The sequence below is a fragment of the Sporothrix brasiliensis genome (genome assembly GCF_000820605.1).
Source record: "Sporothrix brasiliensis 5110 chromosome Unknown Cont16, whole genome shotgun sequence".
Classification (NCBI taxonomy): Eukaryota; Fungi; Ascomycota; class Sordariomycetes; order Ophiostomatales; family Ophiostomataceae; genus Sporothrix; species Sporothrix brasiliensis.
The window spans coordinates 229,543-243,913 of record NW_024467135.1 but is presented as its reverse complement, the minus strand read 5'-3'; the positions used below and the strand labels follow the sequence as shown (position 1 = coordinate 243,913).

Sequence of the window (14,371 nt, the reverse complement as noted above, 5' to 3'; positions counted from 1 at the left end):
CGTTCACTGTCCCAGTTCTAAATAAACCACCAAAGGTTGACAACATGAAACCAAAAATAAAAAATAGGGGCCATGGCCCTCCCACAATCTAATATGCTTTCCGTCTAAATATATGCCATGCAGAACACAATGTCGTAGATAAGCCATAGTAAACATGTAGGACGAGAGATGGCAGAGACGATGCGGCAAAAGTAACGTATAAAACAGAGGGATATTAGGAAGGAACAAAAAACCAAAAGACATCATGGGCCAGGGTCGTACGTCCGTGACAAGAGGCGAAAAGATATAACAAGTCCATAGAAAGAAGAACAAGAAAGAAATGTGAAAACCCAGAACAAAAACAACTTTATTGTTTCTGCGCCGTCGCAATGCCAAGAATGCGGCTTCCCAAGGCCTTGTAGCCGCCACTGCCACTGCTACCACCGGCACCGCTGCTGGCCGGCTGCACCACGCCGTCGTCACCGCTGGCGCGGCCGGCATCTGGCGTCAGGATCACCGACTGCTGCATCGGGTCATCGTCCCCGACAAACGTCCAGCTCTCCTCGGGCTCGTCGTCGTCGTCGTCATCGTCGTTGTACGCCTCCTCGTCGCTGTCGGTGTTGTTGTCATTCTTGCCGTGGCCGCGGTCGGCGCGTTCGGTGCCGCCGCCGCTCCGCAGCATCCCGCTCTTGACGGCCTTTTCGCGCACCAGCGACTTGGCGTACTCCATGTCGCGGTAGATGCTCTGGATGGCCGTGTCGACGCCGTTCTCCTCGCGGATCTGCTCGCCCAGCACGGCCGCCTTGCGGATCATGCGCTCCGAGTTGGTCGCCTCCCAGAGCGCGCGCGCAAACGACATGGCGCCCCATTTCTTGAGGCAGAGGCCCACGCCCAGGTCCTCCACGCGCATCCCAAAGAAGAACTGGTCGCCAAAAAAGGGCCGGATGATGGTCGGGATGCCGGCGCGCAGCGACGCGCCCGTCGTGCCGGAGCCGCCGTGGTGCGCCGCGGCGTCGATCTGCGCAAACAGCCAGTCGTGCGGCGCCGACTTGATGGGGAAGATCTCCGCCGGCAGCACGTCCTCGGGCGGGTCCGCGTGCAGAACAAGTCCTGTCGCCGCCTCCGCCTCTGCCTCTGCCGCCGCCTCCGTCTTGTCGTCCTTCTTGGCCACCAGCCGGTCCGACCAGCCCTTGGACAGGATGCAGCGGACGTCCGCCTTGTGCACGGCGTCAATCACTTCCTGCGTCATCTTGGCTGGGTCCGCCACCACGATCGAGCCGAACCCGACATACACAATCTTCTTGCGGTCCTTGCGCGCCTTGGCGATAAAGTCGAGCAGGTCCTGCGGCGGCGTCCAGGCCGGCTCCTTGGCCTCGGCCACCTCGTTCCCCTCGGGCTCGCTGCTGCTGTTGTTGTTGGCCTTCTTGATGTTGGTGCCCTCGTCGAGGAACCAGTAGCCCGTTACGCGGATCCAGTCGCTGTAGTCCAGCGGCGGCGGCACGACGCACGGGCTAAAGTTGTACAGGAACGGCACCTTGTTGATCTGCAGCTTTTCCAGCGACGTGTTGCGCAGCCCCAGCGTCTTGTTGCGCCACCGGTTGACCTGCCCGGCCGTCGCCCGCCAAAAGATGTTTTCAAACATGGCGTACGAGAACTGGTTGTACGCGCCGCCCATCCGGCGCTCGGGCATCAGGAACGCGTGGGGGTACGCCCGCGTGCGCGTCCACGGCATCGTAAACGCCCGGAAGTACGGGATCTGCAGCTTCTCGGCAATGTGGATGCCGGCCATGGCGCTGGGCGACTCGATCAGCAGGTCCGCGCCCTGGCACGCCGTCCACGCCGTGGACAGCAGCTCGTCGAGCCACGTGCGCATCTTGCTGTTGGCCTCGCGCAAAAACTGGATCGTAAAGGTGCCGTTCTCAATGCAGATGCGCATCAGCTCGCCCGGGTCGCCCGCCACGCGTCCGTAGTCCAGGCCGTGGCTGCGGATCCAGCCCTCAAACTCGGGGTGTGTGGCGATGCGCACGTGGTGGCCCTCGGCCAGCAGGCCGCGCCCCAGCGCAATGTACGGCTGCACGTCGCCGCGGGAGCCAATCGTGAGGCACGTGATGCGCAGGGGCTTGGCGGGCTTGAAGTTGAGAAAGGACGCTTTCGGGTCGTCGAAGAGAATCGTGGGCGCTTCCGACATGAGCGCCGACTGGCGCAGGATCTTGCGGTTCAGCCGCTCGGCTTTGGCTTCGCTCGAGGCAGCCACCGCCTTGGCCGTGGCGACGGCCGCGGCGGTGGACTCGGCCGGCGTCTCGGCGTGGTCGTCCATGCGCGCCGCGGCCTCCTCGCGGGCCTCTTTCAGCGCATCGCGCTCAGCGAGGGCCACATCGGCTTCCGCCTTGTCTTGGTCGCTCAGGACACCCGACTCCTTGGCCGAGCGGAACCGGTCGAGAAGATGCAGCAGGGTGATGGCGCAGTCGTCGCGCAGTTCGGCCTGGTGGAACTCAAAGAAGAGCTCTTCGTGGCCGCGGATCACGACCACCAGGCCGGCGTACGTGTAGCGGAAACCCTTTTCCTTGACCACGTTCTCAATGTCCTTGAGCGGCAGGATCAGCTTGGTGCGCGTACCGGGCACCAGGCTGCGGAAGCAGAAGTAGCGCTGGCTGACGTAAATCTTGCCATACAGGGGCAGCACGCGCATGATGGAGCCAAAGTACGTCGCCTCCAGTTTTTCGGTGTCGGGCAAGGCAAAGTGCTCGCGGAAATGCTCGTTGGAGACGATCGCGTCCGCCACGGACATGCCGGGCTCGCCGTCGGGAATGCCAGCATCCGCGTGCGGCGTCAGAGATGCGTCGTCGTAGTGCTGGCGGCCGCCCTTCCACATGCCCGACACCTTCTCGACGTAGCCCATGGACTCGGTCGCCAGCATGGTGCTCATGCGGCGCGACTGGCGGTTCAGCCAGCCAGCATAGGCACCAGCGCGCTGCAGAGGGTAGGTGCCAAGGCGGGCCAGGTTCTGGGCCAGGCCCTCCTCGTTGTCTCCGACTTCGTCGGAAGCGGCACCTTTGAACTTGCGAATGTCGCCGGTCGTGGCAGAATGGCGTGGTAGAGGCTTGGCGGCGGCGGCGGCGGCGGCGGCGGCGGGCCGAGACGTAGATGGAGGGGGACCTGCGGAATGGGGCGAGCCTGCATCGACCGTCGGGCTTTGGAACACGTCGCTGCCGTGCAGGATCTGGCTGGCCGAGGGGTCGTCGCTGGAAGAGGCCGCCATGTTCGAAAAGCTGATTTGGCTCGGATCTTCCACGGACGACTGCATGAACGAATCGGTCGAGTCCTGCGGGTCAGACGATTGCGGCTGTGCGGCCGATGTGCTGCGCAGGCTGACCTTGCGCTGTACCTTTTCGCCGGACGCGCCTTTGATCCGATCGCTGAAGCTCCGGCGCGGCGGGTTGGCCCGCAGGACCTGGCTCGTGTCGAGGCTGCGACGGGTCGGGCTAAAGGACGAGCGCAGCGCATCAAAGCTGGTGCGCGGGATTTCGCCGCTGGCACGCGGACTGCTGGCTGCCGTGGGAGGAATCGAAAGGAGCGTCGCGCGTACCGAGTCCTGCAGCTTGGAAGGCGGCTTGGACATGGACATGCGCTCTTGGCCGGCGCCAAAGGCGACGCTGCCGGTCGAGTCCTGCGAGACGCGGTCGTCCATGCCCTGGCCGGCCGACGGTAGATCGAGGCGCCGACCGTAGGCGCGGCTGGGCGTGCCTTGGCCGCTCTGGTTGTCGGAATCGGCGTTGTTGTTGCTGTTGCTGTTGACGTTGTTGGCGTCGATGAGGATCTTGAGAACACGCACGGCATCCTTGCCGTAGTCGAAAAAGGAAAAGAAGTACTCGTCAATGGCAAACGTCTCGTCGTTATCGATGACGCGGATCTTGCACGTCTCCGTGAACTCGACCATGGCCTGGTTCTCTTCAATGTCAATCACGTTCTCGATGGGCAGGGAGATCTTGACGCTGTCGCCGTCGTTGTGCGACCGGAAGATGACGCGCTGCAGACTCTTGACCCACTCCTTGGCGCTCGCGGCGCTGTCGGCGCGGAAGAAGTAGGTGCGGTGGTGCGTGACGACCTGGAAGTGCACGCCGTCCTTGTCCTGGTCGGAGACGGTGGCGGAGATGCCGTAGCGCAGGTCGATCTGGCCGTGGGGGAAGTAGAGGTTCTTGGCGTCGCGGTAGTAGGAGAACACGTCGCCCTTGAGCCGGAACCAGTACCGGTTGTACTTGGGATTCCGCTTGCCCGACTTGGCCAGGTAGCCCGACTTGGCGACCTCGTTGGCCTTCTTGGGCAGGTAGGCGTAGAAGCAAATGTGGCGCGACGTGATGTACATGTAGCCCTGCAGCAAGACGCTCTGCAGCAGCCAGCAAGGGTATTCTTCAATGACTTCTTCCGGCTTGTCGAACTCGAAGATTTCCATCAACTTGCGGGACAGTGCCGACGGGCCGCCGTCCTCGGCATCGACAACATCGCCCTTGTCCTTGTCGCCGGCCTTGCGGTCCCGGTCGATGTCGAAACTGGGCCGCAGGGACGCCAGCTCCTTGGCCTCGAGCATACGGGACATGACAGGGATGCTGCGGACGCTATTGCTGCGCTCCGCCCGCGTGACCTGGATGCTCGGAGAGTGGTTGGAGCCGCGCGCGGAGCCGACAGCGACATCGACGTCCGAGGTGGCGCCGCTGCCGCGGGGGAGCCGTGTCTGGGTCGAGGACGGCGTGTGGGAGCTCTCTGCCTCGGCATCGGCGTCTTCGTCTTCTTCGAGGATGCGGCTGCCGCCGGTGCCGCCTGCGCTTGCATGCTTGGACGACTTGGACGACAGACCGGACGACGAGCGGCGTTTGCTCGAGGAAAGCTTTTGCTTCAGAGACGGCAGCGAGCGCATAAGTCTGCTGTCGGAGAAACGCGAGCGACGTTCGCCGTCCTTGCCATCCTTGCCATCCTTGCCAGTACTGCTGCTGCTGGTGTTGCGTGTGAAGATGGTCGACTGGGATACGTCCTTGGCGGGCTTCTTGCCGCTCTTCTTATGGGAGCCGGCAGCGGGCAGGACCGTCATAGCGGCGCCGTCGCTGCCAAAGTGCCGACGCTGCGCAGCGTCGCCATCACCGCCCTCTGCGTCACCGCCATCATCGTCATCCTCCTCGCTCGAGTGGTCTCCAAATCGGTTGTTAAAGTCAATGTTTGAGCCGGCGGCGGCGAGCATGTTGAAGACGCTCTGGTTCATGTTGTAAAAGGCGCCGTTGCCAGAGACGACGGGCCGGATGACCTCCTCCTCGCCGCCGTCTTCGCTTTGTTTTAAACGCTCGGGAAAGTCCATGGCTTTGGGCGTGCGCTGGCTGCCACCGTCGTGGCGCCGCTTGACGAGTTTCTTGGGCTTGTGCCGGCCGGCGTCGTCTTCCGACTGGCGGGGGCTCGTGTTGGAGAGCCGGGTCGGCGAGGACGCAAGCGCCGACGCCAGAGCGGATGTAGATGGAGACTGCGCGGACACGCGGCTGGGAAGCCGGAGGCTGTGGCTATGGCTCTTGCGCTGATGGTCGTTCCTGTTTGTCGAAGGTGTCGTCGGCGAGGCGGTGTCCGTGACCGTTCGTGATGGGCCGGGCGTGGCCTGGAGAGTGGCTGTCGAGGAGGTGGTCGTGTCGGTATTAGTATTACGATTACTGGCATCTGAAGAAGGTGCCGTGGAGAGCGGCGGGGTTTGGGTTGGCGTTGGCGTTGGCGTCGTGGAGGACGCAGCCGTCGGTGCTGCTGGATCTCTGGGCGGAGGCATGTTGGAGAGGATGGGACGCGGTATGGATTCTCGTTGGAGACGTGAGAGGCAGGCAGACACGTCGAGGAGGCTCGTTCGGTTTGCAGGCGTCAAATCAGAGGCCTGCGTCCAGAAAGAACTGGCTCGCGGTCGGGGGTTCAGCAGCAAGGCGACCTGCTGCAGGAGGCCTTGGCAGTCAGTCACAGGCGTGGATGGGACGAAGTAAAGAGGACAGAACGGGCGGCTTGTGAACGTTTGTTGGCGCTGTTTCGCGGGAGTGGGGCGTGGGTGGGCGAGGACTAGCGGTTCATTCGCGGGCTTTGGGGCCTAGACGTGGACGGGACCCGCCGGGCAGGGCAGGGTGTACTTTTGGGTGGGGACTGACCGCTTGCGCAGGCAGGCAAATTGCACGCCTGATGGAGAATGTGTGAGAAGTCAAGTTCGACCTGTCAAAGGCACTTTGAAAAATTTAGATTTTGTTGTCTTTCGAAAGGACGATGAACGGCCGCAGGAATAGGCAACAGGCCACTGGCTGCCTAGCCGGAATGGAGGCTCCTGTCGGTATTGTGTCTCTGCCAAGGCGCGCAGATGAGCTCGAGGACGGCTTTGGTAGCGCCGGTGGAACGGGGCATCTGCAGGACGGGTGTCGGTTGGCGAAGGCTGTGTTGCAAGGCAGAAGCAGGGCGAGGCTGTCGATTAATGTCAGGGTTGCAGTAGGTTGTTCTGGCTGGCTGTTTGTTAGTATGGATGGCACGGAGAACAGACTAAAACGACGCTGATGAATAGACGGGAAATCGCGACGCGAAAGAGAGCAGATCCGGCCGATGGGCGGACGAGGAAACTGTAGCGTTTGATTCGGTGTCGCTGATGGTGGTCGGGACGACTGGAAGGCGGGCCAAAACAGGTGAAGGGGAAACACGGCTGGGCGCGGAGGCGCGAAGAGAGCGGTCTTACATAGGTGACGGTGGTATAGCGTCCGTTGTGTGTGGTCACATTTGTGTGCGAGGGAGGAATTATGTCGTAAATTCTGTCGTAGACTGTGCTGGACTGGTGGACGGAGTGTGGATGGGACGAATAGCGAGCGGACGCTGGAAGCGAGGCGACGAGAATATGCTGTAGGACCCTGTCGTAGGACGAAAGAAACGACGACAATAGGAACGAAAGAATAGTGCAAGGAGATGGAGAAAGTAGGTTTGATAAGAAGAGAAGAGGATAAAGGATAAGGATAAGAGGCGTGGGACAAAAAAGGTGCAATGCGCGAACGACCATGAAAGGTATCTTAGCAGGATTGGTCCGTTGGCTGTTAGTCTGTTCTCAAGTAGATAGGAGAGCATGAGCCTCGGAGACGGGGGCGGTGGGGTGGGAGGAGGAGGCGTTGTAGGTTGTGGAGGTTGCTGATGGCGAGGGAGAAATATGTCGTAGTTTGGACGAAGAGGGCGTGGAAGCTGATCAGGAGGAATGGATGGAGATGGAGATGTTCCTGGCTACGTAAAAAGTCCCAAAGAGGGAGCTACGAGACCGTCGTTTTAGGAAAGAACGTGTTGGTGAGGGTGAATTTGGGGTCACCATTATGCGTAATACGGCGTATCGGCTTTGGCGCACATGGGCCTTTGCAGGAGGCGAAGCGACCGCTGTCGTTAGTGCAGAGGATGGCACAAGACTGCCGTCACATGCCAGCGAACCCACAGAAACTGGGCTTGGTGGCCATTGACAGTGTGTGCTCCGTTAGAAAAGACAAACGTCAAGATGTAGGTGATGTCGAGAGCAACAACCGTACGGCAGTGTGTGGTGTCTAGTTTACGCAAACTACGTAATATGCACCCTTTCCATGCTACACAAAATGATATATTGACAGCATACGTAAGACATTAAAAGACCAGCTCAAACCAGATCTGCTCGGCCGCCCATCATTTACCCAGCCAACTCTCGTAAACCGTTACTGTGCGACTTTGATCCCCTACATCCACAGCGTCAACTTGCCGCTCGCGTTGCCGCCGGCCACCCAGTTCTGCGTCGGATGGAAATGCGCCACGGCCGGCACCGCCGTGATCCCGTCGCCGTCCAGCTGGCCCAGCTGCTCGCCCGTGGCGCCTGCGTACACGTCCACAAACCGGTTCATGTTGCCCACCGCAAACTTGTGCACGCCGCCGGGCGGGTGTCGCTGCCACTGCGGCTTGAGGATGGTCACCCACCGGCCCGTCTGGTTGTTGTGGCTGATCTTGTGTGCCGGTTCGGTCTCGTCGTCGCCCAGGGCCTGGCCGGGCGTCCATGTGCTCTGGGCGGCCGAAAAATCGTACACCCGAATGGTGTCGTCGTACGACGTCGTGGCGATGTGGCCGCCGGGGCCCCAGGCGGCGTGCGAGACCGACAGCCGTGCGGGGTCCTCGCCGAGCAGGGCGGGCCGGTCGACCTTGCTGCCGTCCTCGTCTTTGTGCGTGACGATCTTGCGCAGGTCCCAGATCTTGAGGGTGCGGTCGAGGCTGGCCGTCGCGACAAGGTGTGGCTGGCGTGGGCTCAGGGAGAAGCCGCCAATCTTGTGGTGGTCGTGCAGGCCCGGCCAGATCGTGGTGGCCGACGCGGGCTTGGCACGCAGGTCGTGGCGGCCCAGGGTGCCGCGCAGCGTCGAGAAGAAGACCAGGTTCGGGTTGTCCGACGCAAAGTCCATGCAGGAGATGGCCATGTCTGCGTCGCTCTGGTCGTCGGGCGGCGCGTACACCTCGACCGACTTTTGTGCCTGGATGTCGAGCTTCCGGATGGTGGTATCGTACGAGGCCGTGTAGACAGAGCTGGGGTCGCTGTCCAGCACGTGGATGCTCGAGATGGTGCGAGCGTGCGGCTTGAACCCGACAATCACAGGCTCGGGCGCCTCTGCCTCCGCCTCCTCGTCGTCGTCTGCGTCTTCCTCCTTGACGGGCGTGTCCGGCTCCTGTGATGCGTCAAAAATGCCCAGCCGACCCTCCTTGTCGCCGGCAAACACAATTGGCTTGTCCTCGGTCGGGTGGAATGCCATGGCATAGATGCGGTCCTTTGTCATTTTCAAGTCTTGCTTTGTCAGGACGGCTCGCTCTTTTGTCACATTGTCACAGTGCGGAATTCGACCGTCGACTCACCCTTGACCTCAAACTTGTCGTACAATTGCAGCCCATTCATCTCCTGCCGCAATGCTTTGAGCTCCTTGTCCGTCGTACCCCGGACATCCTCGTCGGTAAATGTGCGCACGCCCGGTCGCACGCCTGGCCGTGTGCTGGCCCCCGTCGCAGACAGCTCTTTCAACCCGGCCAGCGTGCCCTGCCACCGTCCGTCCACCTGCATGTCGCCCAGGCTCAATTCGCCGCTGACCCGCAGCCGCTTGTCGCGCGCGGACTCGCCAATGCCGTACTCAAGAGCACCATCGACACCCTCCAGCTTGCGCTTCAGTGTCTCGGGGTCTGCCTCGATGCCAGCCACGCGAGCGCTGCGGCGCGTCGGCATGAGCGCCTCGCGCTTGACTGGCTCTGACCGGCGCGAAGGTCGCTTTTTCGTCTGGGATGCAGGCGAGGCATTTTTGTTTGCCGACGCGATGGGGCCAAACACCTTGGCGGATGTCTTGGAGATGCTGTTCAGGATCTCATTGTTCACCTTGGCGTTTTCCGCGCGCCGCCGCTCCCAGGCTGTCAGCCCAGACGTTTCCGCCGAGGGGGTCATTGGAGAAAATGGAGCAATCGGAAAGATCGGGCGTTGTATTCGAGGTGGTTTGGTCGGTTGCGGTGCTCTCGGGGTCCAACGGACGGAGCTGAGCAAACGCAGGTACGTGTGAACGGAGCTCAGATTTAGATTGAGAAAACGCGGTTTCGGTGCTCACACTAGAGTCCCCTTCCAAATCACGCGTAAAGTGCGTGCGTGCATGCCCATGGTCGCTCCTTCTGCTATTGGCACGGCCAGGCTAGACCCACCTGCCCTTTTCGTCAACCACATCTCCTCCAATGTTCAATGTCAACAACCGTAAAACAAACAACCACTTCCCACCCACATTGTCAATTTTTGACTCCAAACCGAACCCGCCTCAAAATTAAAGCCTACGGTATGTTGACCGAATTCTAGACCACAAAGACACAGTCGCCCCCCATATGTGCGGTCCTCGTTCTCATTACTCTGGCAATGGACGCAGCCAATAATGCAATGACAGACGGGGAGCAAGAAAAGAACAGCGCAAACGCGGAAAAAAAGAGGCAGAATGGCGAGCCTATTCCTATGAACAAAGATCCTCACGTTTCTCCGTCCATCACAAAAGAGTCGGGGGACGAGACACAGCAAGATTCGGGAGAGGCACACGCAAACAATGCAGAGCAGCGTGTGGAGAGCAGCAACGCCGCAACCGCCGCAGCCCCTGCTTCCATTCCGGCCGAGAAAGTTGTTGACCACTACCAGAAAACGTCGCTTCTGACCTATCTCGAGTTGGTCGAAGACAGTTTGCAGTCCCTGTTCTACATCGGCCTTGGGTCTCTGCTGTCCCTCATAGACCGAAACATGAGCGACGGGTATTCCTACCAACACAGTGCCGCATCCCGATGGCGACGAACGAGACGGGGCTTGGCACCTGTACCGGAGCCACAGATATCGTCCTTTGACGACCACTTCTACGGCCCACAGTTTCTGCGGAGATGGCCCGACTTCGCCGAGAACCACGCTGCGACTTTTGAGATGCTGTCCCAAACACTTGGGGACGAGGCCCTTTTCCCACCACCGTACACGATCGAGAGTTCCCGGCTGCATATGCAGATGAGCTTCTCAGACAAGTATTTTGTACACCGGGTAGACCTTCCCTACTTTGTTAAACAGGTTATGGAGAAACCGTCTCAAGCACTTCTAGATGCCTACCGGCGGGCTCAGAGTGATCGACTAGGCGGATCTACCCTCGGTTCAAGTATGGCTAAAATTTCCTTACAAGGCAAGCCCTTTGGGCTCGAGCCACAAAACAGGGGCGATCGTGACGACCTTATGCGGCCTGGGAATGACCGCCAGGCATCCAAAAATGATGACGATCGCGACCGCATCGGTGGTCCCCATCGCTGGTGCATTGCCACTCAGAGCGACAAGAGCCAGATACCCGTCCTGGTCGGCGAGTACAACGATGAGGGTGGACGCCCTGTGAAGAGACTAGGGCAGCTCATGCAGGCTGGCAAACTAGACGATTTTTTTCAGAGAGTGGCCAAGTACAAACACTGGGAAAAAGCAACGTCCGACGTGGACGTAGACCACATATACAACCAGTCAACATGGGTTTCCAACCTCCAAGTGGTGGAGATGCTCTGCAGAAACTTTCATCATATGATTGCCACGGGCATCGAGTATGCCTACGTTGCGACGGGCGCCAGTGTCCTGTTTCTTCGCGTGCCCAAAGACGACTGGCGCACTCTCTACTACCACCTGTGCGACTTTTCCGTGCCTTCGGTCTACGACACTGCTGCCCGCAGGAACCTCAACAAGGGACTGCGTGCGCCCCACGAGACAGCCGCAGCCTACTTTGCCAGTTTCTGCATCTGGGCCTCTCAATCAACACCGCGACCTGCGTCCTGGATCAGCGCCGCCGAGAAGGATTTGAAGCGCTGGCCCTCGCACTACGAGGACGATGACAGTGGCAGAACGTGCAAACTGCCAAGACAGCCGCCTGTTTCTGTACCGTGGACAATGCCCTACTGCACGCAAGCGTGTCTGCGCAGCATGCAACGCCAGGAAGCGCTGGACGACAAGTGTTCTAATGTGCAGCTGCATCGGGAGGCGACCACCCGCCGCGGTGCTTTCCGTCACCCGCTGACGGTTGATGAGCTGCGAGACCGTGTCGTCACACAACTTGCCACCAATTCGGACCAAGACTGCGAGTGTCTGGGCCGCCACGGGCTCTTTGGCCGCCACGGCGTCCTCTTCAAGATCACGGTGACCGGATATGGGTACACATTTGTGGCCAAAGGTGTGCGCGCGAGTGACAGAGATGTGCTGCAACACGAAGAGCGAATGTACAGGGTCGCCGAAGACGTGCAGGGCCTGATTGTCCCCGTGTTCCTAGGTGTCCTTGACCTCCGCCATGCCATCCCGCTGCACTCGTACGTGCTCGTACGCCACATGATGCTGCTGTCCTATGCCGGCCCTGACGTTCAACGGGCACGCAGTGAAGGGTTGCTGCCACCCAACATTGACCTCGAGCGGGAGGGGCTTAGGACACAGAAGGAGCTGCGTGCCGAGGGTGTGGTAAACGAGGACGTTCGCCGACCGAACATGGCATGGAACGACGAAGCACAACGAATCATGCATTTCGACTTGTACCGGGCGACTTCCGAATACCGCAGCAGAGAGGACAAGCAGCGCGAGAACAGGACCCTCATGGTCAAGACGTGGCGAAGGGAGTTGGCGAAGAGACTCGATGCAGAGCGGCAGGCATCATTGAAACGGAAGTTGGACGAGTATCAAGACGGCAGCGGTGCCAAGGACCAAGACGCATCCCAAACGATGTGCGACGACCAGAGTCGGCATGGCTAAAGTTTGATGCTGGACTAGGTTTGCGAGGATTTGTTTGTGGATGAGTTTAGGGCACGGCTGGCTCTTTGAACAGGAGCTCAAGTGCAAATGAAACCATGGGTGATACAAATACATTTTAATTTGAACGAACGTCCCGTTTTTGCAGCAATGACGACGCGTGCATATGCTAGCGCGCTGGTGAACAGCTGCTAAACACACCGTCGACTATTCCGACGCGATGTCAGGTGACCATATTAATTGAAACAGACCTGCCAACGCTCCACTGTTTCCCGCTGTGGTGTGTATGATTTAGCGTGCCATTGTGCATGGAGCTCAAAAAAAAGTTTGAGATTTCTGTTTGGACTTTCACGATATTCGTCCCCTCAGCCAATTGCACCTCGCCAGTCGACATACGCCATGTCGACCTCCTTCCTCCCCTTCCTCTACCCGACACGGCTGGTCCAGAGACCACTACGAGCGCCCGTAGTACGCCATTTCCTCCGCAGCCTGCACGCCACTGCGCCGGCGCACTCTCGTCGACAGCCGCCGCCCTCCTCCTCGTCGCCCTCTTCTTCGCCGGCGCCCCGAGCAGCCCGCCGGCGCGACCCCATCCCTTTCGAACTCCCGCCCGACATTGAACGCGACCTTCTGCCCGACTCGGAGCGCCTAGAGCAGAATGGCGACGAGGAGGACTACGTCGACGACTCGGGCCACATCAACCTTGGCGGCGTTGGTGGCGCCGAGGGCACCATTACACCTCTCGAGCGGCAGGCGTTCCGGCGCATTTTTCGCGAAATCGCACACCGCCAGCAGCAGGAGGAGCTCGACCTCGAAATGTACGGTCACGAGGGCATGGGTGACGACGTCGAGGCGGGCGTCGACGGCGACTACGTCGGCGAAGATGTCGGTGTCGATATTGGCATCGACGCTGGCGATGCCAACTCGCCGGAAGCCCTGCGTCAGCGGGACGATGAGCAGCGGTCGCGTGTAAACTCGATTCTGGGCGGAGCGAGCGACGACCAGGTCCTGGCGCGGGAGAATCAGCGCAACCTTCGCCGACAGGGCGAGGAGGAGGCCATGTATGCCCTGGAAGGTGCAGACGCAGGTGTGGCTACCGACACGAGTGTGCTCCGTTCGCTCGGCTCTGTCGGTGGCACCTCGGCTGCAATACCACAAGCACCGCCATCACCACCGGCTGACGCCAAGCTCAATATGCAGCGCAACCGCGTGCTGTCACAGTTCCCGCCGAGTCTGCGGTCGGCTGCTGGCAAGGCCTTTGGCATCAAGGACGAAGTGCCGGCCAGACACGTGCCCGGTCACGTCCAGGAGAAGACTGTCGCGGAGCCAGTGACGGAGACAAAGAGAGTGACACCAACAGAGACGCCCGACGAGACGACCCTGCCACCCCCTTCGCCGGCCGTGCTCGCCCGCCGCAGACGCCAACAAAAGATGGAGCTTGCCATGCTCTCCAAAAAGACCGACTTTGCCCTCTGGCAGTACATGGAGGAGCACGTCTTTTCGCTCGTCGACGAGCTGGGCATTGGCAAGGGCAAGGCGAAAGCACAGGCAAACGCGTCAGCACCCGCCACCGAAAAGAAGAGCCGCAAAGTGTCGTCGAAACTGACGGCCAACGGGCCCCTGTATCCTGCGCTCCTGCTGCACGGCCAGCGCCTGCTGGACAGCCACTTTCGCGGCGGCACGACGTCGCCGCTCGCGCTCGCCGTGCTGCCGCGCGTCAAGGCGCTCGGCCTCGCGTCGTACGTGCTGGGCGCCAGCACGCCCCTCTACAACCACCTGCTCGGCATCCGCTGGCTGCGCCAGGGCGACGCCCCCGCCGTCTTTGCCCTGCTGTCGGAGATGCAGCGCGCCGGCCTCCCCTTTGACCAGGGCACGCTGAACCTGGTCAAGAGCATCGAGTGGCATGTCGTGCCCCTTGCTGGCGGGCGCACGGGCACAGGCACGGGATTGGCGGCGCCGTCTGCGGCAGCACAGCGCGAAAACGCTTTCTTGGTGGCGGCGCTGCAGCACCTGCCAGACCTGGCCGCGGTGGCACGGACGGCGGCGTACTGGCGGCAAGTGGTGGAGAGAAGTGTCAACTGGGGCCGCAGGGCATGACCATCAGAGCGG

The 14,371-nt window shown here is 60.7% G+C and overlaps 5 protein-coding genes across 5 annotated transcripts; 2 read left to right on the top strand and 3 right to left on the bottom strand.

The window, feature by feature from the left end:
* Nucleotides 1–346: 346 nt before the first annotated feature.
* On the bottom strand, nt 347–5,773 carry SPBR_04032 (sterol 3beta-glucosyltransferase; the record flags this gene model as incomplete). Its single annotated transcript, XM_040762317.1, has 1 exon — nt 347–5,773. The coding sequence occupies one exon, from the start codon at nt 5,771–5,773 to the stop codon at nt 347–349; it is 5,427 nt and encodes a 1,808-aa protein (XP_040621357.1).
* A 1,936-nt stretch (nt 5,774–7,709) lies between these two features.
* Nucleotides 7,710–8,786, bottom strand: SPBR_04323 (WD domain containing protein; the record flags this gene model as incomplete). The annotated part of the gene is made up of 1 exon (XM_040762606.1): nt 7,710–8,786. The coding sequence occupies one exon, from the start codon at nt 8,784–8,786 to the stop codon at nt 7,710–7,712; it is 1,077 nt and encodes a 358-aa protein (XP_040621356.1).
* A 38-nt stretch (nt 8,787–8,824) lies between these two features.
* Nucleotides 8,825–9,436, bottom strand: SPBR_04462 (uncharacterized protein; the record flags this gene model as incomplete). The annotated part of the gene is made up of 1 exon (XM_040762745.1): nt 8,825–9,436. One exon carries the CDS (start codon nt 9,434–9,436, stop codon nt 8,825–8,827), a length of 612 nt encoding a protein of 203 aa, XP_040621355.1.
* Nucleotides 9,437–9,889: 453 nt separating this feature from the next.
* On the top strand, nt 9,890–12,265 carry SPBR_04114 (uncharacterized protein; the record flags this gene model as incomplete). The annotated part of the gene is made up of 1 exon (XM_040762397.1): nt 9,890–12,265. One exon carries the CDS (start codon nt 9,890–9,892, stop codon nt 12,263–12,265), a length of 2,376 nt encoding a protein of 791 aa, XP_040621354.1.
* Nucleotides 12,266–12,661: 396 nt separating this feature from the next.
* SPBR_04188 (uncharacterized protein) lies at nt 12,662–14,359 on the top strand (the record flags this gene model as incomplete). The annotated part of the gene is made up of 1 exon (XM_040762471.1): nt 12,662–14,359. The coding sequence occupies one exon, from the start codon at nt 12,662–12,664 to the stop codon at nt 14,357–14,359; it is 1,698 nt and encodes a 565-aa protein (XP_040621353.1).
* Nucleotides 14,360–14,371: the final 12 nt, after the last annotated feature.